This window comes from Anopheles gambiae, chromosome 3 (genome assembly GCF_943734735.2).
Source record: "Anopheles gambiae chromosome 3, idAnoGambNW_F1_1, whole genome shotgun sequence".
Lineage (NCBI taxonomy): Eukaryota > Metazoa > Arthropoda > Insecta > Diptera > Culicidae > Anopheles > Anopheles gambiae.
In genome coordinates this window covers 73,465,061-73,487,008 of record NC_064602.1, presented here as the reverse complement: position 1 = coordinate 73,487,008, position 21,948 = coordinate 73,465,061, and the positions used below count along the sequence as shown (strand labels likewise).

At 49.8% G+C, this 21,948-nt stretch overlaps 1 protein-coding gene across 2 annotated transcripts; it reads left to right on the top strand.

Moving 5' to 3' along the window:
• The first annotated feature begins 918 nt into the window (after positions 1-918).
• Positions 919-21,705, top strand: LOC1269453 (mucin-5AC). Of its 2 annotated transcripts, none has more exons than XM_061653844.1 (5): positions 919-2,974; positions 16,976-17,793; positions 17,944-18,509; positions 19,056-19,583; positions 19,670-21,705. In XM_061653844.1, exons 1-5 carry the CDS (start codon positions 1,366-1,368, stop codon positions 19,965-19,967), a joined length of 3,819 nt encoding a protein of 1,272 aa, XP_061509828.1. In that variant the 5' UTR covers positions 919-1,365; the 3' UTR covers positions 19,968-21,705. The 2 variants fall into 2 exon arrangements, with proteins under 2 accessions (XP_061509828.1, XP_061509829.1); XM_061653845.1 differs by lacking the exon at positions 919-2,974 and adding an exon at positions 6,853-10,165.
• The last annotated feature ends 243 nt before the right edge of the window (positions 21,706-21,948 follow it).

Sequence of the window (21,948 nt, the reverse complement as noted above, 5' to 3'; positions counted from 1 at the left end):
ATGAGGTTTTCAATTATGCTCCATTATCGATCGATATACAGAATACACACAAACACACACACATACCCTAAACGGTCCCTTCTAACTGACCTCCTTTTGCCGGTGTAACGTCGTCATCATCACGTACGCACGCCCTCCCTGAAAGTAGGTTAGGTTAGGTTTGGGGTGGGTGTTGTTGTGATGGAGACCCTAGAACGCGAGCATACGAAATAACCTGGCAGTGTCTGGGAGACCGACCAGGCGCCAGTTCAGCCTCCTTTCGGGAGATTTCTTTTGGCTTTAGGTCCAGGTCCCCTCACTCAAATGTGAAGTACACCTTCAAGGTACAACTGTATTTAATTTGTCTTCCTACTTTACATCACAAATCTTGGCCACAGCGCATCCAAGGACCAGAGCACTCTTCAGAAGTTGTGCCGCGGTTGTGCGTGCCTTGTTGAATTATTGAAAAGTGCCTCTCGCAGCCTAGCTTCTTCATATTCTGAATCGGTCGAATTCTAAATATGCTACACCCGAAACCTTCCAAATTGGGTTATTCTGTTGCGGTGTTTTTTTGTAATAAACCTTGGCGCGCTCGCTTGTGTGTTCTAGGAGAGTCAAAACAAAACCGTCCAGGGTCGCGCGGCGTTGTAGTTGGCCAAGGATAAATGGACGGTGGCGTCTTTTTCGTTTCTAAGATAACGATAAGCATGTTAAAGGTCGCCCTAGATTGCTGTTGGGTATTTGATTTAGTATCGAATTATCTCAGAAATTCGTTTTAGGCTTTACCGTGTTTGAGCATTTGATTCACTTCCAAGAATGTTTACAATAATTCGCTGAGAAAAGGAAGCTCTAAACTTAATGATTCGGTGATTTTTATTTCGTTGACCTTGAACTTCTGCCACCGCCTCCTCGGACTGTGTCCCGCACAGGCCACGCAATCACGACGATAACGGGCAAGCGCACCGTGTCCTTCCTCCCCCACGCACGCAAATGAGTTTCGAACGAAATCTAATAAACGTTTTTAATCTCTTCCAGGAACCAAACATTACCGCACCAAACCATCCCAGGCAGGAAGGAAACGGGAGGTGCGCTACTTTTCTGGTTGAATTTACCGCACGCCGCATAGGAAACATCGCCACTAACACAACAACCCCCTTCCTGCGTAGTACGTAGAAAGTGCGACTGCGCAGTAGCAGCAGACTACAGCCAGCGCCGCGGAGCCAAGGGCAAGCGGGAAAAATAGAAACGCGCGCGCTCGCGAGCTAAAGACGCGCCGAGCACGCACGCACACGCCTCCGTCTGCCATGCCGAGTGCGTACGATAGTGGCGCGGGTAGCTTGCCGTAGACATCGCAAGTCGTAGTCGAACGATCGGATCGGACACTCCATGGGGGGCAAACACAGCCGCCTCCAGCGAGAGCAGCAGCAGCACCAGAAGCAACGGAAGCAGCAGCAGAAGGCGAATCAACGGCGAAAGGAACCGTGTGACAGCTCGGAATCGGCAGCAGTGGTCGCAGCACCTGACCAGCGGACGGCGGGGCGCCCGGTGAACGGCGGTGGTGCGGTTGTTGTTGTGGTTGTGCCCGATGTCGCGAGTGAGTCGTCGCTGAGCGTAGCTGAACGTGACGCGGAACGCGTGGGACTTGCTGCTGAGTGCAATACGTCGAAACAGGAGCAGGAGGAGGAGGACAGTACGAAAAGCTCCGTTACCATTACGATTTGCATGCTGAAAATGGAACCGAATGCCGGCGGCGGCAGCACCAGTACGGAGATGGTGGAGGATGTCACACCAACGACCGAAAGCCCGACGACAACGAGTGAAGAAGGTGTTGAAAGAGCAGCGAGAGACGTTACAGCGACAGACAGCAGTTCACTTTCGCGGCGAGACTGCTGTGCCTGCGTTGAGAATGGTAATTTTAGCACGACAGAAACAGAAACAGCCGCCGCCACCGACACAGTGACGGTGAGATGTAGTTGTAGTTCCAACGGAGTAACCGCCGCCGCCGAAACGATCGACAATCGGTTGAACAACAACGAGCAGCCACAGGGAACGACAGTAGTAGCAGCAGCAGCACCGACAGCGACATTGCCCACAATGTCTTCCAATCTGCCCGCCAACACCAGCCCAAGTGTCCCGTCAGCAACGCCAGCAGCAGGACTCTCGTTCATGATCGGAGGTCACGACCCTGCCACCATCAGCCATTTGTTGCATCGGTTGCGGCACCTGCACCATCACCACCATCACCATCACCATCTGCACCACCATCATCATCTGATGCATCTGCACCATCTGCATCATCATCTTCCTGCTGCGGGAGTTGGAATCCCCTCCGACTTGCCGATCGATGCGGTGGCGGCGGTAGCTAACAACACCACAGTCGACTGGAGGCAGCAGCAACCGCAGTGGATCGCTGCCGCCGGCATGGTCGGTGCTGCCAGTGGGGCGCTGGTTCGCCCGCACGACAGCAACGCCGCGCCACACCCGCTCGGTGGATCTTCTTCTGCTGCGGTGGGAACGACGACACCCGTTGCTCCACTGTTTATGGACATCGATATCGATCTGAAGGACAAGCTCGAGGGGCTAAAGCTGGACAGTAGTAGTAGCAGCAGCAGCAGCAGCAGCACCGCGAGTGGACAGCGCACCAGCAACAACAACGTGACGGAAGCGTCCGGCGAACATCCGTACAGTGTTGGCGAATGTCCGACCTGCTGCGCGATGGCAATGGCCGCGAATGCGTCGGTCGGTGGGCTGCAACATACCGGTGCCGTTGGCGGTGGTCCATCCGCCACGAACGGAACGACGGCCGCCGTGTACAATGGCAATGCCGGCGAGGTGGAGGAGAAGATACTCAACACAACGAACCAACCGGCGGCGATGGTAACTGCAGTAGCAGCAGCAGCGAGCGGTGGCGAAAATGTGCCAGAATCGTCGACGGTGACTTCACCCTCCCAATCGAATGATCAGATTTCAACCGAGCTGCCGGACAGCACTGGAGGTAGGTTGGGTGGTGGGAGCCCCTGGGATCGTGGGAAGCTATTTTGTAATGGGCATGTGCGCCTTTTAATAGTGACTTACGCGAGCGCGCGCTCTCTTCGGTACTTCTCACGGCAAAGCGCAGCAGGAGCGTGCGTCCGATACAGGTTTCTGGTCTCGTGCGACCATTTATGGGTTCTCGTATGGTGGGGGGCCGGTCAAGTTGTCAGTGCAATGCAACACCATTGGCGGGTTAGATCTGCATCAGGAATGTAGAACCGGGCTCTGGTCGTGGTTGTGTTTTGCCTTATATTGCCTACGATCGCTCATAGCAATAGGCATCTCGATTTAGAGTTCAAATTCGTGTGAACATTATGCGTTGAAGGTTGAGTGAGATATCCCTGAGAATAACTATTTGGGTCAAAAAAGCTTCAGGATGTAAATTACTGTTGGTGGGATTAAACTTTTTAACGAGCTTTTTATTTCTACGTAACAAAAGATCCAGCTTGCGAGAGAGCTATACCGGGAATAGAGGATGCAAATTTATTGGAAGAGCAAATTGCTTTTTCCCGCTACTAATCCACTGCCGCCGTCCTCCAATCAGAAACCGTTCCGTCCATGTCCAATGTTTTTTACATTTCCGCCGGCAAAGGAATTTTCACAATCCCTGCGCGCACTGGTTTTGCATCAAGGAAGAGAGTTGGCCATTCCCAGAAACACTGACAGCGAAGGTAAACAAGGATATAACTAACGATCGACCCCCCACAGAACGGTTCGGGTCGGTTCTCACAGAACAGTCTTTGAAGTGAGAGCGCCGCCATGTCTCGTTAATAGTTAAGAGCGATTGAAGGCAACAGCAAATATCAGCAATATTACACCTTTCTTTCCTACCTCTCGCTTCGTGCATCTACGATGTTTGTTTATCATCTTTGTATCGCTTGAGCTGATCTCTCGGTGTGTTGGAAGCGAAAACAACGGTGGATATTCATAAAACATTTCGTTCTCCTTCCGGCAAACGTTTCCAGCGCATCCTGGACACGGAGTATGCAAAGAGCTGGATGATGATGGACGATGATGGCATGTTGTAGTATCTTTTTTCATCGCACCAGGGGTGAGGTTGCAGCCGGACAAAGCTTTTTATGAGATTGTATGTGTGTGTGTAGGCACGCGAATGGCGTTGAAAATTTTCCGGAAGTGCTCGCTCACGCTCTGATTGTGCTCTGGGAGCGGCGAAAATTGTGAATTCAATTACGCCGTCAGGTTCCAGCGTTTTGCTTCCACTACTACCGACGACGGCAGTGATCTCGTCTCGTGGGGTGAATCGCGCTACACATTGTCTTTGATCTTCAGTGCAGCCTGGGAAAGAAATTTTCCATCCCAAGCGTTTCCGGCGAATCTCCGCGGGCGGTGTTCTTCGTATTTCGGTGCTCCGCTGGATGTGGATGTGCTTTTCTTCTTCCCCTCTATTCCAACCGGGTGTGCAGTGCAATGCTGCAACGGAGCGGAGCGTTCGGGGAAAAGCTCTTGCGATTGAACGCGTTGCGATGCCATCACAGTGATGCAAGGCTCCATCTTGGTCGACGAGAAAATTCCCCGTCCATGCAACTAGAAGGGATGCTGTGACGTTTTCCCTCCATTAGGTTACCTCAATGGTGTGTTGTTTGTGGAAAGAGAGGAGCGAAGTTGTTTTTTCAGCTAAGAGCGCTCCGCTCCATCCGCAAAACCGTTTGATAGCCTTGCGCTCGGAATAGCTGCAATGTTTCACGCGAATGGCAATATCATCTGTGTTTGTTTTTGCCCGCCCAAGAGCGGGGAGTTTTGGGCTGTGTAAGTGGGTGGGCAGGATGTAAGTAGCTCACAAGAAAAAGGAGGAAAAAAGCGAAAGAACGCTCTCTCGAGCGCCTTATATCCACCAGCACCGCGTTCAGTAGTGTGAAGTGTTTGCTGTCTGAATCATCTGTTCGGGTAGCCAACGGGTTCCCCAGGGGGGAGGTGACTGCTCTGTGGATGGTGAGAGGTGTGTGTTGTTTGATTTTCCAGCTGCATTATTAATACTTCCCAACCTGCTTTCTCACCGAGATACCGAAGCGATGAAGGCAAGATGACACACAGAGGTGGGAGCCCTGGCGATTACTACCGTTTCTTAGAACACCGGAGCTCTGGGAAGAAGGTACAAAGCATGTGGGGCAGGTTTGCAAAATTCTCCCAAGTTGTGAGGCGCTTGTTGGCGAAGCGAAGGTTCCAGCGCGTGATGTAGAATGACGCATCTCTGTTCCTGTTATTAAGATCTCCACCAACGTGCTCTCTCTCTCTCTCTCTTTTGACACACCACAGTCAGGGTGGGCGGGTTTTTGCTTATCTCAAGCTGTTCCGGTGAAACTGTTTTTCCACGCGGCTTAACACATTTTGTTATGATGGGCTTGTCGGTGGCATCTTACCCAACGATCTCCGCCGGAGAATGAAATTGACGTCTGTTCTGTTCGTCGAACTCTGCGGACCAACATTTCGATAGGTGCCTGGGGGGGCGAAAGTGATATTTTTCCCATGTCGGGGGAGTTTCAGACGGTTCGAGCGATCCTTCTCGCTTGGCACTCGGGTTCTCTCCGCTCGTGTGGCACTCGCTGATGGGATGTGGAGAAGTTCCTGGAAGTGTGTAAGCGGGCCATCTCCACCTTCACTTGGACCTAAAATGGGAATCCTCCGAAGGTGTCTCCCGTTGGCGGGTGAGTTGCTGTGTGGGTTTGCGGTGTCGCCTCAGGTCTTCCCCGGAACTGGCCAGCAATGTGAGTCAATTCCAGGAAGGTGTTGCGCTATCAGCAACACGGGTACAAATACTCCACATTCTCCCCTTATTTCGCGTCACCTGATGTTACACACGCCCTTTGTTGGGTTCTTTGCTATCCCTCTTTCCACTTCGGGCATGTTCCATATGTTTGTTCTTGCTGTTGCTTGTTACGTCCAGTTCCCGTACATGAGTCCCTGGATAGCGGGGTGGGTTTCGGCTTTCAATTCCTGCTCCGCATAGCTAACGGGTGTTTGCTTCTTTATCGTCACCGCGACTAACGGTGCAATATGTGTTTGTTGTGTTGCTGTCACATTCGGTGTCGGGTGGGGTTTGCATTGCTGGCCAATAAGGTCAAGGAGACAGTACCGGGAATAATTGTAAGGTGTCGGATTTTAAATTCCTCCCTAAAGCCTGGGGATAAAGTTTGCGGTGCGTTGGATTAGGTAATGGGTTGTTGAAGGGATTATAATTAGGAATGTAAATAGGTTTGTTAGGTTTTTATTTTAGCAAAAATTGATGCTGAATTGTGCGAATTGGGTACTAAATTCAAAAGTAAAAATATGTTTTAACATGTTCGTAATTGCAGAAGTACTGGTGAGCTAAATCCATGCTCTAACTACTAGAATAGTAAGAGCAATTGCTCAGAAGGTGATCTACAGCGTTCGTCGTCTCGCAGCCTCATTTGACAGGAGTCTCAATAACTCATTATTTGGATCATTCCCATTGCTTTTAATCGAAGGGAAACGACTTGCTGAGCGATACTTCAAGGAATTGATGTTTTCGTGCAGCGTCTTTTTCGAGCATTGCCAACACAATCTTTGCTATTGCAGGATTACTCCACTTATCTGACACACAGTTGTCTTGGCACTCTGTGGAGCGAATTCGTAAATTCTTGAATTGAATTGTTGTCTCTCCACTTTAGAGAAATAAATCCCGCGTTCTACTTTTGTTCCCAATAGTCTACAGTAAATTGACTGCTCTTGGGAACGTTCCTACAACCCTCCCTGCTCCTACAAGTTGTTAGTTAAAGCGTGTCGAACACAACAATTTCGTTATGGGAAGTAAAGAAAATCGTCCATCTGATTGAATTAAACCGTTCAATATGATAATTGGGTGGGGGGAAGAAACTCATAAATTAATCCCCCGCCTCCCTCCATCAGAAACCATCCCAAAGAGCACTGTGTACTCTCCAGCACCAGCATCCCCGTCGTCACCCAGAAGATGTCATTGCAAAGGGGACAGAATGTTTGAGAGAAAGTCACCGCTCGGTGCGTGTGTTCTTCAGTTGTCCGTTCTCAAGAAATCATGCCACAATTGCTTAAATCGTTTCCGTTTCGCTCCGTTTACCTAAAGTGTGTGTTGTATTGCTCAAGTGTGTGTGTACTACTTTTTCACTTTCTTATCACCGTTCTTCCGCCCACTTAAGGAATCTCGCTTGATGAGCGGCGTTTCGGACCGGGCTACCCCCACTCTCTCTCCTTCGGTGAAGTGCGTCTTGTGAGCGTTAGAAGTGTATTTTCTCCCCCACTTCTTCGCCGTGTGTGTATTTCCATACTGTGTTACAGCGGGGGGATCTTTCATTCACTTGGCGAGAGTTGAGCAAAGTTTTTATGAATGAATCTAGGGAGCTACTATGATGGGGATTCTCTGCCCGCCGGTCGTAGGCACGACGATATGTCTTCTTCTTCTTCTTCTTCTTCTTCTTCTGCTTCTTTGTTTGCTAGCTGGTGCCGGACAGGAAACGTGTTTATCATTATTTGTCGTGCCGATAATAGTGAGTAATGTGGAGTGTGGGTCTACGCAGTGTTGGAATGCGATAAGCCCCGTAGTATAGTAGGAATAGATAAGAAAGTAGTGACTACGGTGTGGAGCATTGTTCTATCTCTCTCTCTCTCTCTCTCTCTCTCTCTCTCTCTCTCTCTCTCTCTCTCTCTCTCTCTCTCTCTCTCTCTCTCTCTCTTGCTCTCTGTACACAGGACGCTGTTATGCGTTTTCTGTTTGGTTGGCAAATGTTTTAATGTTTGTATAAACGTTGAGTAATGGGAGATCTTCCGACAACTCACCAGTATTAGGTTTTCTTTTTGGGGTTTAAAATAGACTGTGCGAGGTTGTTGTCAACCCCTGTGCAAGCGCCCAATTACACAATAATTCTATTTCGAGAAGGAAAACCACGTGCGATAACATCAGCTTACAGCATGAGTCAGTTAAAAAAAGTAGAAGTTGAAAGATAGTAAAGTGACACCTGTATCAGGTCGAAATTGTAATTGACGGGGAAACCCAATCAATCAGGAACTACCTCACAGGTACACTATGCGGGGTGTCGCCAAAACTTAAATTATCACGTCCATGCCTTCCAGGGAATTGGGGTGTTTTCTGTTTTTCCTCAGAAATTCGGAACATACGTTACCGTTATCGTACAGAAAATTGCGATTCCGATCATGTTTCAATGTCATCTCGGTACTTTTTGCAGTATGCGGATCCACCCCAAGAATAATTGTTTGGAAGTCTTGGTTAGGTTTGGGATGTCACCCTCCCCTATCCCCCTTCTCTCCGCCCACTCCAACCCCTGTATAAGGAGCAGTTCACTGGAATGTTGGCGTCCTGTCCGTGTTCGCAAAATGTCAGACACCGTTACGGTCCAGAATGTTCGGCGGTATTGCCAAACAGTCGCCAACTTCACGGGTGTGCAATTCTTGCTAACTTGGCTCCATTATTGCATCATTTCTCGCCCATCGGGTGGGAAGATGTCATCATCTGATCCTCTGGAGGACAGGAGGGCAAGAGTAGTCAGGAAGGCGACTTCTGTGAACTTCCGTTTCGGAGGGAAACAGGGCAGAGCAGCACCGAGGAAGAAGATTTAGCACACAGCACGATTGGGTTTCTGCCCGGTGCGATAAGGATACCGCTCCCAGCGCGGTAATAATCGCGTGAGAGATTAGCAATCGCTTGGGAAGGAGGCGAAGGGGAGGGTCTGTGTCCCTGCGCCCTATATGCCTGTTCGTTCCTGTTCGCCGCTTGCCATTAGCGCGAATTAGATTAGAGCGGAAGTTATTGTGTATTAGAGGACGGGTCCGCTTGCCTGTTGTTTATAAATTTATGTTTATTGGAATCTGAGACGGGGCAACAGTATTAACAGTTTCGCCATTCGCCGAACCGTAAGCGGCTTGAGCGACAGATTGAGCCCCGTGTGCAAGACTATAGATTGGACGGCGGGGACCCATCGTGGTGTAATGTAAACAAAGTGCAGCTGAGCAAAGGTCTCTCCTTCTCTCTCTCTGTAGGTCGGCTTTTCGGAATCAGAACAGGATCGTACGTGCTCATGCGCACGGCTCTTGACTTTCGTCGCCTGCTGCAAATGAATGGAATTCGTTATGCGCGTGCGGCTTGGGTCGCGGCAAGTGCGCACATCTTGGCAGGGGACTGCTGATCTTGTGGCGGTGGTGGCGACGGTAACCCCAAATGCTGATAAACCTACCTAACCTCCGTTGCGTCCCTGCTGCGTCTGTTATTCTTCTGGACGTACCGAGTGACATACAGAGAGAGAGAGAGAGAGAGAGAGAGAGAGAGAGAGAGAGAGAGAGAGCGCGAGAGACCAACCCGCAAGCGTCTGTCAACGTCGAATCAAACGCGCATCTCCAACGCCGAGACTCTCATTTCTTCCAGGCGGGGGTAACACACACGCGGGGGGTCGTGTTGTGATTCTGTGTCGGGGAAGAAAGGGGCGCGATTTTACGATTCAGCGATTCGTGCCCCTAGGGGGGGTGAGGGAAGAGGTTGTATGAGAGTTTCGGTGCCGTTTTTTTTTGTTGATGCTTCATCTTCTCTCCCTCTTTCTCTTTATTGGCCGCGTGTGTGGTGTGTGACGCCTAATACGAATCGACTACTGGTGCGGCACGTCCGCGGCAGACTCCCGAGCGTGTACGATCAGGTTCGGATCATCCCTTTTGATGAGCGGTGCATGGGGAGAGAGAGAGAAAGAGAGAGAGAGGTTGGGATAGGTTTCGGATGATGAGGGCAAACCTACCTCCCCCGGGGTTGTGTTCTTGGTTCGTTCTCTCAGCATGCGTCACCACGCTGTGGCCGCACACCAACGTCTCGCGGTTCGTTGTTTGCGTGTGGTGTGCGGTACAATATCAGTGTAGATTGCTCGCCGAATTAATGCAGTTCTTCTACGGCGGTGCAGGGTGACAGTTGCGCTTTGGAAGAGTACCCAATCCACGATCGGGTCGCGTGTGCTGTGCCGGCTTTACAGCCAGTGTGTTGAGCGAGTTTTGTGTTTAATTTGTGAAGAAGTTGTTGAAGAATATCGAGACATTGTATACAGACAAGTGCGCAAAAGTAGTCTCCGATGCGCGATGGCGCATAAACGATTCCTCAAGATATTCTGGCCCTTCCAGGACTGTCAATCAACATCATCATCCCCAACAGGTTCGTACAGCATTTCGACAGAAGAGTGATGATGCAAAAAACCCCATCGATATTGCGTTGGTAATTGATCATTTCGCTCTGTTACGGTATCTTATCAAGAACAATCCAGCCAATGATGTAATCATTGATTACATTGGATGACATTTGCCCTTCTGTTATTAAGCCAATTATCCGACATAGCCTTATTTACGATGGCTTTATTAAGCGGGCCCGTATCAATTGCTATTAAACTTTCCCTCTCGGAGGGAGTTTTGGGTATCTCGCGTGTCAAAGAACTAGAACATCGCACTCGGAGTCGAGTCAGCTGAATGTTACGAAAAAAAAAAACAAACAAGGAACCCAGGGTTGATCTCACCACAAACGGGTTCTAATTCCATTCGCTTTCGTCTTCGTCTGGGGGGTAGCGCAGTGTGGAGCTCTATTTCCGAGGGCGTCATCTCCGGTTTCGTCTCCACAGACCACATGTGCCCAAGACGGCGGGATTATTGGTCATCTTAATTGGTGTTGAGAATTGAATGGTGGGAACGTTTTGGCGCATTTAATTGTTGCTGGAATGTTTCGCGAGTAATACGGGCCGGGTCGGTCCCCTCCGATGATGGCGATGTCACTGACTTTGTTGTTGGAGTTTGTTGGAGTTAAGTACACTTTCACTCTAATCTGCGATATTATTCATAGCGAAGCGGGGAAGTATTAAAAGACTCGATTACGCACAGTCAACATACCAACAGGGTTAGCGTAAGTGAGTCATTGGGTATTTAGCGTTTCTGTTGAAGTGTGGAACTTACCTTCCCGTAGGATTTCATGACACAACCAAGGTGCTTGGTGATTCATGATATTGTTGGGCCCTCGCATTTAAAGCCCGCATATGGCACGCATCCCTGTATTTAGGGCAGCCCAAGAAGGCACATGAATGTGCAAGAATTATTCAGAGGTTTGCAGGTGATGTCGATATTCCTGTAAATCAGCGCAGCGCCAACCTTAGCAAACCCATTCCCAGAAATGGATTATGTACCGCTTGTAGTAGCTAAAAGTTGTGCCTAATTGGAATAGTTTTAGAAGATCCGACCATCTCTCTTGCGTCGTGTTAGGTATTCGTGGAAGGAGTTGCGACCGGAAAACTCTCCTCTGTGGAATGTGATCCCTCACCCCCCACTGATGTTTGGTTTTAGAGTAGAATTGCTCCTTGTAATGCCAACCGAACAGGGAGAATGTGAGTCATCTTACCATAATATTTGTTTAGATAAATCGCACTAGAAGTTTTTGTAGTGGGAGCACGATACCCCATCCGGAGGTCTCTAAAACAACAATTGGCTGGCAAAGTTTATCGTATTTTGTTGGTTTGAAGTTCGTCGGATTTCAAACATTGTTCTGTTGTTACTTTGCTCAGTTCACAATTGCCTGGAACTACTAACACAGCACTTCCTTGTTGTGCCCTGAGTCAGTGAGACCAGAACTCGTGATGGTTTTGTGCTCGGTTCTCACCGGAGCATCAAAAGGAAAAGCATTAGTTTCCGTGAAAGAAGCAGTTCTTTTCATCTTAATTTTGTGCGCTATCGCGCAATTTTCTTCCATCTTGCTGCGCTATTCTCCCCGATCCTCGGAAATCTCTGTCAAAATATGTGTATGGCATTGATTAAAAGCAGCCTACGACCTCAGAGAGCTGAACAAAAGGGGGGATGTGCAAGGTGTGTGGTGGGCGGCCCACTGTTTCGCTGAAAGCGATTGCTTTAGTTTACAAATCTGTTTGATTTACGCTGTTGCCGACGGGGCGGCTGGGCCGTTGCACGTTGCAAGGTGAAATGAGAATGAGTTAGCGTTCGTAGAAGAGGATTTGAATGAACGTGTAAAGAGGCGTCCGCTTGGAAGAACCCCCCGTGATGGGTACATCACGAACTAAGTTTGTTTACTTTCGCTTCGGTGTAATGCAAACAACCACTCCGGATTCTCGGGCCGCCGTGATTGCTATAAAGTGATCGTTTCGCACGCAGTGCAATAGTGGCCTGTGCAAGTGAATTGATTCGAAACTGTCGGCTGCTGCTGGTGACACTTTCTGGAAGAGCAGACACTGTCTAGAGAGGTCACTTCGAGTTAAATGATACAGCTGGTTGAGAAATTGAGCGTTTTAATTGCGTTACATCTTCGGAAGAGCCCGGGACGGGTCGTTACGTTTTGACTTTGCAAGACATCATCTCCTCCGTTGATAACGATGTGCTTTCAAGCGTTTGTTTCCTTGTTTCTACCTTCTTTCTAAAGCGTTTCTTAATGGCCTACGGTTTGAAAAGCTGCTAATTTCGCTGGTTCGGTGTTACGAGCTTGGTGGACTATGGCACGTCTCTCTGTGACGCTTGAAAGAGTCTGCTCTCCAACTCCCCAGATGTGCGGAATTCGATGTTGGTGGTGTCATTATTTTGTTGCCTTAAATAGATTAATGTTTCTTTGTCGCCTTTGTTGGAGGTGGCTTGGAGCTTGTTGAGCGTAAAACAAAACGACGTTGAATCTGTGGATTGAAGCTGGATATTTGGAACTTGTTTTGGATAGCTATCTGATGTCTTAACAGTCGCTTTCGCGTATAATATTTTCGTTAGTTGTTGTGATTTGTTCGTGTATTAGTCCCGCAGCGACTAACCTTGATGTGACAAATTCCTCAGCAAGGTACTAAACAAAAAAACCTATTGACGTAAGCACTCGTGAAAGGGAGAGTTTTGATGTCCGGATCTGTTCCGGATGTTTAGAATACCAAAACCACAACAACAACCACAATGTACAACGATGCGCCGAGTAGCAACAACATAAATCAAGCGTTCCTGTTACATCTTGAATATTGATTGCTGACTCTGCTACTTTGTAATATGTTATACGGTTTACAGCTTTTGATTAATCTCATCCAAAAACCTCCAATTGTGCGACATCCCTCCAGGACTGGTCTCTCTCGTCTTCCACACGGTCCTCCACCCATTTTCTTTTTTCGGTAGGACCATAAATTCACTTATCTCGCCTCCGCTCCGCGTAATCCGCAACCTTTAAACTCTTGCCATCGTAACCGCAGGCGCATGAGACGAAGTTCAGGAGACAATTAAATTAAAAAATAAGTGCCCCTTCGTGCACAATCGCTCGCCTCGGTCGTAACCTTACTGGCGGGCGGGCGTACGGTGCCATAATTTGTCTCGCCGTTCGCATTATCGCATTTGTTTCCAATTTTGCCGGGCATGCTGGCATAATGATCTGTGTGTGTGTGTTTGCGGGCCCACCCTGAAAGCGCCCTTGCCCCTTCGCCAGGGGGCAATGATTTCCAGCACACACTTTGTGCACACATTGAATGCGCTGGGTGTGATGGATGGGGGGAGGGTGAAGTGAGGGCCGACTGTACGAGAATGAAATGCTTGATGTCATCTTCAGATCCGGGAGTTTGAGGGCATCGTACATACGGGGTAGTAAGAAGTAGGGTTGCAGAGACATCGAGAAGACCTAGTTTGAGGTTCAATTCGAGCACAACTGGAGCACAACGGCATGACATCAAGCGTTGGCAGAGCGGTAGTTGTACGAACACATCGTCCATTAAGAAGACCCAGAAGCGAAGATTCGCGGAGATTACACGGGGGAGTCTCGCGGGCATTAGCTCGCGACAAACGGGAACATATGCATATGTTTGCAGCTGCCCATCCACAACTCACAGCCTGGTGTGCAAGATAAGCCTGCGAAAGTTTGTCGTGCGCGGCATCGAAGCAGGCAGCAGACTACGTCATCGAGCTCCTCCTCTCTCCTGCAAGGAACTATTCCTGCTCGTGCTCTACTTGTTGTAACGTGTTTCTCGGTGTTCGATTTTCCCTTTTTGAAGTGAAATGGTGTGAAGAGAAGGACGAGGAGAAGACGAGGACGCAGCTGTGAATCAGTTGCCCTGCGGGGTGTGTGTGTATGTGCTGGGTTGGTGCAAAGGTATGTGTGGTGAGAATGACCCTTAGCATTTCTGCGTAGCCCGGCGCTTTTTGATGTAAATTTATGCCGCGTGCACTTCACGGAAGGATGACATTTTTGGCCAATGGTGTGGGTGTTCCAAATCCAAAATCCAACCTAGTGGCCTGGTGTATGTGTGTGTGTGTGTGTGTGTCCTTGCCCGTGCAGTTGGACATCTGAGCTGGATCAAAAGGGACCATCAGTTAACCAGGACTGAAATGGTGGGGGACGGCTTCGTTGATTGTGTATACCCAGTGTGGAGAAGGGGGAGGACACGACACGCTGCTGGTGATGATGGTGTGTTTACATTGAAATCCCTTTCACGGAAGGAAACCTGGTAAATCCTCGCATTGGAAGAAGGTCATGGTTGTTAGGAGTCTGATGATGACGATGACGAGAATTCAACCTCTGCAAGGACACCTTCTAATGAAGGGACAGATGAATTATCCCCAGTGACGGCTACCATTCCCCCGGCATCGGAGCAGGCACGGGATGACAGGAGCCGCTGTAAACATGTAAATAAGGAACATGCTAACGAAGGATTGGGATCTTTAGTAAGCGATGGAATAGTCCACTGAAGACTCAGACGCACACACACGCGCGTACGCGTACGCTTGTCGTCCATTCTAGGTAAATTGAATTTTGTACTTTGGTAAACTGTGTGTAAGAAGTGCAATGTCTATACTGTGGTACGAATGATAGTGAAGGATGGGGAACGTCCAGGTCCTGAACCCGAAGAATCGCTTCGATGTGATGCCGGAAAGGCCAAAGTGCCCACTGGACACAGGCAAGAAGAAGTCCACATAAAGAGCAGTATCCTTGTTATCTTCTGTCTCTATCATCAAATTGGACGAAAGAGAGACACAGATAGAGCCAAAGCGACTTCCCAATACGAGGAAAAGGAGGAGATCGTTTCGTGGCAATTGTTTGCCGGCAGATTAGTTTTATTTCCCCGTATTCTCTGTTCGGTTTGTGAACTGCTGCTGCTGGCTGTATGGTTTATCCTTTTATTTTGTGTACACGCACGCTGTATAACGCGTAAGCGTGTGTGTGTTTGTATGTGGTTGAATGAGTGACAGCAGCAGAAGACATCGTGTTGTACCCTTTCCAGTTTTTGTGTGGTTTGTGTGGATTCCACGTAGATAAACCCCCGAGAAGTACACGAGATACGGTTATTGGAATTGGATTTTCGGTCGGTGACGTTAGCAGGGTCCTCTAACTGCCCCCGCTGCCGTGGGATTTATGTTTATCCGAATGCTGCTTGTGCCTGTGGCCTTGTTTGGACATGTTATCGTTTCCGTCCGGGCATGCGGTTAACCGATTCGCAAATGGATTCCTGTGCCTACTCTTCCTGTTCGGATTTAGGTTCCACCATTCCAGAGTACCTGGGAATGGGTGGTCCCCGTGGCATGGGTGGAAGGAAAGTTTTAGAACCTTTCCATTTGCGAAAAGGTTTGCTAACTAAATTTTTACATCGCTCGGTTTTGTTAGCCCGAATTGCTTTATTCCTAAAAGTTACAATGGACTTACCTTCCCGGAATGTGTTTCGGAAAAGTACTTCCGCCTGCGCTGCCATCATTGCCGCTGCTCTCGGTCTTTGTTGTGGTTAATTTAGTTTTTTTTGTGTACTCTATTATTCTCCGTGGTTCGAAGGGCAGCTTTCGAAAGACAAAATTGCGGAACGAGATTTGCATTTTGGCGCGTACACGGACGCGCTTTTGTGTGAGGACCAACATGGAGCAGTTGGTTGATTGTGTTGCGGGTTTAATTTTTGCGCGCCCATAGCTGCTCGCTGTTTTTTGTTGTTGCTTCCAATTCTAGGAAAGGCATATTTTCGAACTCAATGCCTTCCTGCAGGAAGTGGCCGGTTTTCCCACGGCTGTACTGCAAAAAGGATTTCTTCGTTTAGAGACGATGCCCGAACGTGGCGACATTGTTTGCGCAGCGGAGCAAAACGATTTCCAAAAAGTCGGCTGGGCGCGCGATCATACTATGCAGGAACGCACAAGAGAGGAGTGTGTGGGGGCTGGTAATTTTGTAGAAAATTTCCCTTTTTTTTACATACATAAGGTGAAACACAGCGGGGTCTCACCTGGGGTTTTGGGAATACGTTTTAATGGAACATTGTTATTCATCGTGTACCCTTTTTTCTTAAATTGGGTTGAAGCTACTGTCTGTAAACCTCTTCCAAAGAATTCTGTTGGTCGTCTGGACGCTTTGACACATGACTAAATGAGATGTGTAACACAACCCTCCTTCCCAATGTCGGACAACGTCGATCACACGTGTGCTTCTTCTTCTGCTGGGTTTGTTATCCTTCTCGGCATCTCCAGCTGATAGGGGACGAACATCGTGTCCTGCAATCCTTTGTTTTTTTTACCTTCCCTTTTTCTGATGTCCCGGCGGGATGGGGCAAGGACACGGGCAAGACACAAAGCTACCGGTGGCCGACAGGCAGCAAGAAGAAGGGATCTGCCGGAGCGAGAAGCGTGTGATGAGTTTTTGTTCCGGGGGATATAAGCGAAGGCTTAGAGAGAGCTGTTTGCTTGAACGCACCGAACGAAGGGAAATGCTTCCTGGAAGTGCTTGCCAAGTTAATATAAGACTCCCGACGAATCAGTTTCGCTCTCGCACCATCGCTCCCGCTCTCGCATTCAGCCGTCTCTCTCTAGCACGCTGGAACGGTTTGTGTGCGTGTGGAATTTGCGTGTTTCGTCCTGTTCTCTCGCCGCCGTTGGATGTATTCTCACTCTCTTAAATATCTCTATATTTAGCCTTCCATCTCTCTCTCTCTCTCCCTCTGTTGCCGTGCATCTAATAATCTCTCTCTTCTGCTCTCTCTCTCCGTTCCTTTCACAGCAGGATCATCTGCGGTGGCATCTCCATCTGCTGCTACCGTCGGTGGCTCTACGGTGGCGGCAACCAGCAACAACAACGGCAGCTCTGCGAAGGATGCGGAGCAACGGCCCGGCGAAGCGACGGTGGACGACAATTCCTCGAACCAGACAGCAGCAGCACCAACAACACCGACCAGCGTGGTCTCGGCGGGTTCAGCAAACACGGCCAGTGACAGTTCGCCAGTAGCCACGGTCACGGTCGGTAGTGCGTCGAAGGCGACGGCAAACATACCGCCCTGTGCTTCCTCGGTGTCGTGTTGCGCCAGCAACGGCAACAGCCGGAAGTCAGCGTCTTCCACCGCGTCCACCCTGTTCGGTTCACTGTCCTTCGCGGGCCGTCGATCGCGCTCGTCTAACGCGCGCGCCGGAAGCTGTTGTTCACCGACGGCGGACGGTTGCAACTCTCCGGAGCAACAGCAGCAGCAGCAGCGTTCCCGCATCTCCTGGATACCGGGCAGCGGGCAGAAGCAGCACCGCAACGGTGCGAAAAATGCAACCCCTAGCGCCAAAGCGAAAAAGTCCAACTGGCCCTTCTCGCTAAAGTCATCCGGCGGCGGTGGCGGCAGTGGCGGATCGAACACGGGAACGGCAGCAGCTGCGGCCCACAAGCAGTCGACCAAAGCAGCAAACGGTGGCAGTGTGGTGTCTACCAATACAGCAATGTCCTCGGACGCAACGGCCGGTGGCAGTGGCAGTGTTCTAGCGGGCGTAGCAGGCCCATCGCTTCGCGGAAGCACACTGATCGCTTCGGCAAAACTGTTGAAAGGTGAATCGGATAAGGTGAGTGTGTGATGCGTTGGTGTCTTGTGTGTGGCGTGATTTGTCTCAGAAAAGAAAGGCGGCTTCGTGCGAACACAACTGCCACGTGTGTGGCTTTGAACTTTCCTAACGTCTTATCTGATTCCTTGCTCTCCCCCTCCCCCAAAACAGGATGATACGTGCGTGTGTACCGCCTACCGGAAGGTGAGTGAATCGCCACCGCCACCCTCCTCGCCCGTACCACCATCAGCCGCAGCTGCGGCCGCGGGTCCTTCCGGTGTGGCAGCGCCCCGCCCGAACGAATCCGTCGAATGGCTCGAGGAAGCAATACAAGGATCGGGACTGGTGCCGCTTAATCTCCATATGCTAAGCTCACTGCGTGCTGCGGGCAGTGCCGGCACATCGGCGGGTCAGCCACTGATATCGCTCGCCGGCCCAGAATCGATCCCGATGCTGCCCAACAATGGCAGTAGTAGCAGCAACAGCAACAACAATCACCACCACCATCATCATCATCACGCGATGGCCGCTGCCCTGGTGGCCGACCATCATCCAACGTTCTTCTTCCAGCCCGCACACCATGCTCCGGCGGTGGCGGCAGGAGCGCCCGGAGCGGCAGCCGCTGCTGCAGCAGGCCCGGCCGCACTGTTCGGTACGCTTCCGCTCGGTGCAGGCCATCCGCCCGCGAACGATGTGATACTGCTGGCGGACTCGCCCGTCCTGTTTGATCTTACCAGGTACGTTATCGGATCCACACCCTCGTATGGTGGTGGGAGCCAGCGGCGCTTCTAAGAATCTGCCATTTTCCACTAAATCGGTCCAGTGCAGGCTCTCAAGTAGCTCAACTCACCTGAGCGCACATACACATTCCATTTTAATCGATTCGTATCGAAGTGGAAGTGCGTGCTGTGTGCGTATCTAGCGCACATCCAGATAGCTAGTACCATATGCCCTCCAGTAATTGCTTCCATTTTCATCCCAGCGCACGGTTAATGAAGTGTGAACGAACATTAGCTGCACTTGAGGTAGCTGTAACGTTCTGCGAAGGATGTGTTTTAGTTTTTAAAAGCGGAAGGATAATTGATTATCGGAAGCTGCTATCCCCTCGGTGGTGGTGGCTCTTAGCTCGAGTGTGTGATGGTTGTTGCTTCTCACACAATCGTTCCGAGAGCATCATGGTTTATGATGCGCGTGTGATTCCTTTCCATTTAGTTTCAGTAGTATGCATGTTGCCAAACTGCTGTTTTAACTGTTTTCCCCCTTATTTGCTTTCCTTTCCGCAGCGACGACTTCTCGGTGGAGGACTGTGACGAGCGGGCGCGCATTCAGCGCGAGCTGGAAATCCGCGAAGGCGTGGACGCACCGCCTAACTTCCATCCGCGCCGGCTCATGTCGGGCGGCACGATTGCGTCCGGGCCTGCCGCCAACCATCCGATCGCGTTCATCTACTCGCGCGACCTGGTCCAGCGCGGTCTGCTGATGGCGAACAAGCTGATCCAGCCCCTGGATGCGGCGGCGGCGGCGGCAGCGGCGGGCGTTTGCGTTGCCCGGTCCGGGTTCGGCCGGCTGCGCATCCACTCGCAGGTCGACTTTATCCACTGTCTCGTGCCGGACCTGCAGAAGATTACCAGCTGCAGCTTCTACTGGGGCAAGATGGACCGGTACGAGGCGGAGCGGCTGCTCGAGGGCAAACCGGAGGGTACGTTCCTGTTGCGCGACTCCGCCCAGGAGGAGTTTCTGTTTTCCGTCTCCTTCCGCAAGTACAACCGGTCGCTGCACGCTCGGATAGAGCAGTTTAATCACAAGTTTAGGTAAGTTTGTGTGGGGAAGTGGTAGAATGCGTTGCGATGATATTAATTGTGTACCATTTGCTCTATCTCGCTCACTCTTTGTTTAGCTTTGACTCTCGCGATCCGGGCGTGTTTACGGCGTCGACGGTGACGGGGCTGCTGGAGCACTACAAGGACCCGTCCTGTGTGATGTTTTTCGAGCCAATGCTTACGTTCCCGCTGAACCGGAACTTTAGCTTCAGCCTGCAGCAGCTCTGCCGGGCGGTGATTGTGAGCAACACGACGTACGATGGCATCAACGAGCTGACGCTACCGAAGTCGCTCAAATCCTACCTGAAGGAGTACCACTACCGGCAGCGGGTCCGCTTCCGGCCCATGGACGAGCATCTCTACTCCAACGCGTAGCTGCTCGACGATGACGTTGAGGACGGAGACGACTTGTACGTTCCGGACGGTGACGATGATGATGATGACGACGACGATGACGACGATGGTGAAGATGGTGGCCGCATCGTGATTCGTAGTAGAAAAGTAGGCACCAATCGTGTGCCTCCTGGCGAATCTACTGGCCGATACTTACCCGGCTGGGTGTGGAAAGGTGCCAACGTGCATCCTTACTACTACGCGCTACATCCCGTCACGTGTGGGCCGGCTGCCGCTAAGCTACAGTGCAGTAAAATGGTCAAACCAACGCTCGGCGATCGGTGGCGCAAACGGCTTCATCTTCAGGGTGGCTCCTTTGCGCCACAGCAGCCGGCGGCCGGCGTATCGTCGTCCTGTTCGTCCGCTTCATCCTCCCGCTGGATGTACGTGCTAAAGCGGTTCCTTAAGCGCCGGCAAAGGATAATGTCCTGCCACCGGCCACAGTGTAGCGAGTGGTAGTGTCCCTCCTTTTCCCCCTATGTAGCCCCTATTTAGCAATGTGTTGTTTTTTTGTTTGGTTGTGTGTGCTTGTTTGTTGGGCTATTTTTTATGTAGAAAAAAAGGTGGTGCACCTATTTTTTGGGTAAATTCCCCTGGGGAGGCACAATAGCTAATAGAAGAGATCTAGAGAGAGATAATAAGGGAGGATCCTGTCGAATGATACACAAATCACCGTTTTTTCGGTGTTCGTTTTACATCCCTTCCGATAGCTTTACACAAACACACACACACATACTTTAAACACTCGGGCAGTTTTCTCAATTCGCACTATGTTAGTAAATTATTTGCACTTCCATTCCACCCGTTCCCACTGCTTCTATCCACTACTTTGCACACCCATTGTTAGGGCGAAGTAGTAGTAATGAGCGGAATAACAACAACAATATTCACATCATAATAATCAGACAGAGAGAGAGAGAGAAAGGAGAGCAGGAGAGAGAGACAAAGAAACGTCTCGTATAGTGTTAAAACAACCACCAGAATCAGTATTTCAGTATAGTAATTGTGCGTTTATTAGTCTCCCACACGACGTATGCGCAGCAGAGCTAGGAAGCGTAAACACTTAATCCTTCTTAGCCAAACCGAACCAACCGAATCAACCAACCCAACAACTCCCCCACTCTCTCTATGTGTTGTCCTAGAGCAAATTGTATTTGTTTGTTTAGTAGTGCTTGAATTTTAAGAATGGTGTTACTAAAACTCCAACACTAGGATATACCAGCTGGTAGGCGTATTTATTACACTAGCAATTATTGCAAATAGATTTTACACACAAATAAGCTAATCAGAATCAACACACACACACACACAGCTACTGTGGGTCGTGTGAGGCAAATTGTACAGAAGGTGGTAGCGCTGGTAAAGGCTCACCGTATTTAGTTACATTTAGTTACGTTTGTAAGGGCCCTCCCCTTAGCAGATTGTAGATACATTGTGTGTGTGTTTTTGGCAGTTTAGTTTAGTTAATGTTTAGTTGTTGCTTTCCGGTCACAATTTCCGGCCGCGGAAGAGTTCCCAGAGTAGTCGCAGAGAGGGGGGGATGAAAATACAGCGGAAAAATATAAACACTTTGTTGATCCACTGAAATGGAAGCTAGAGAAAAATGCAAAAATCAAAAAGGAAAATGCAAAGTGCAAAAGCAGCTAGGAAAGAGGAAAAACAAATGAAGGAAAATCTCTAATTATGAATAGCCCTTTCGTGTTGACAAAAAAACAAAAACGATAGTAGCGAAAGGAAAAAAAAAGTGGAAACATATGGGCGACGACAACATAATGGGCAGTAAACGATCCACTAAACAATGATGGTCTAAAACACACGAGTCTGAATCAAACTTTAAACCAGTAGTGCTGTGCGTTTGTTCTTTTGTTTTCGGTGTTGATAGGGAAGAGAGAGTGTGCGCGAGCGAGAGCGTGTGATAGCGGAAGAGGAAGAGCGTGTCTAAATTATGGTATTATTGTAGATA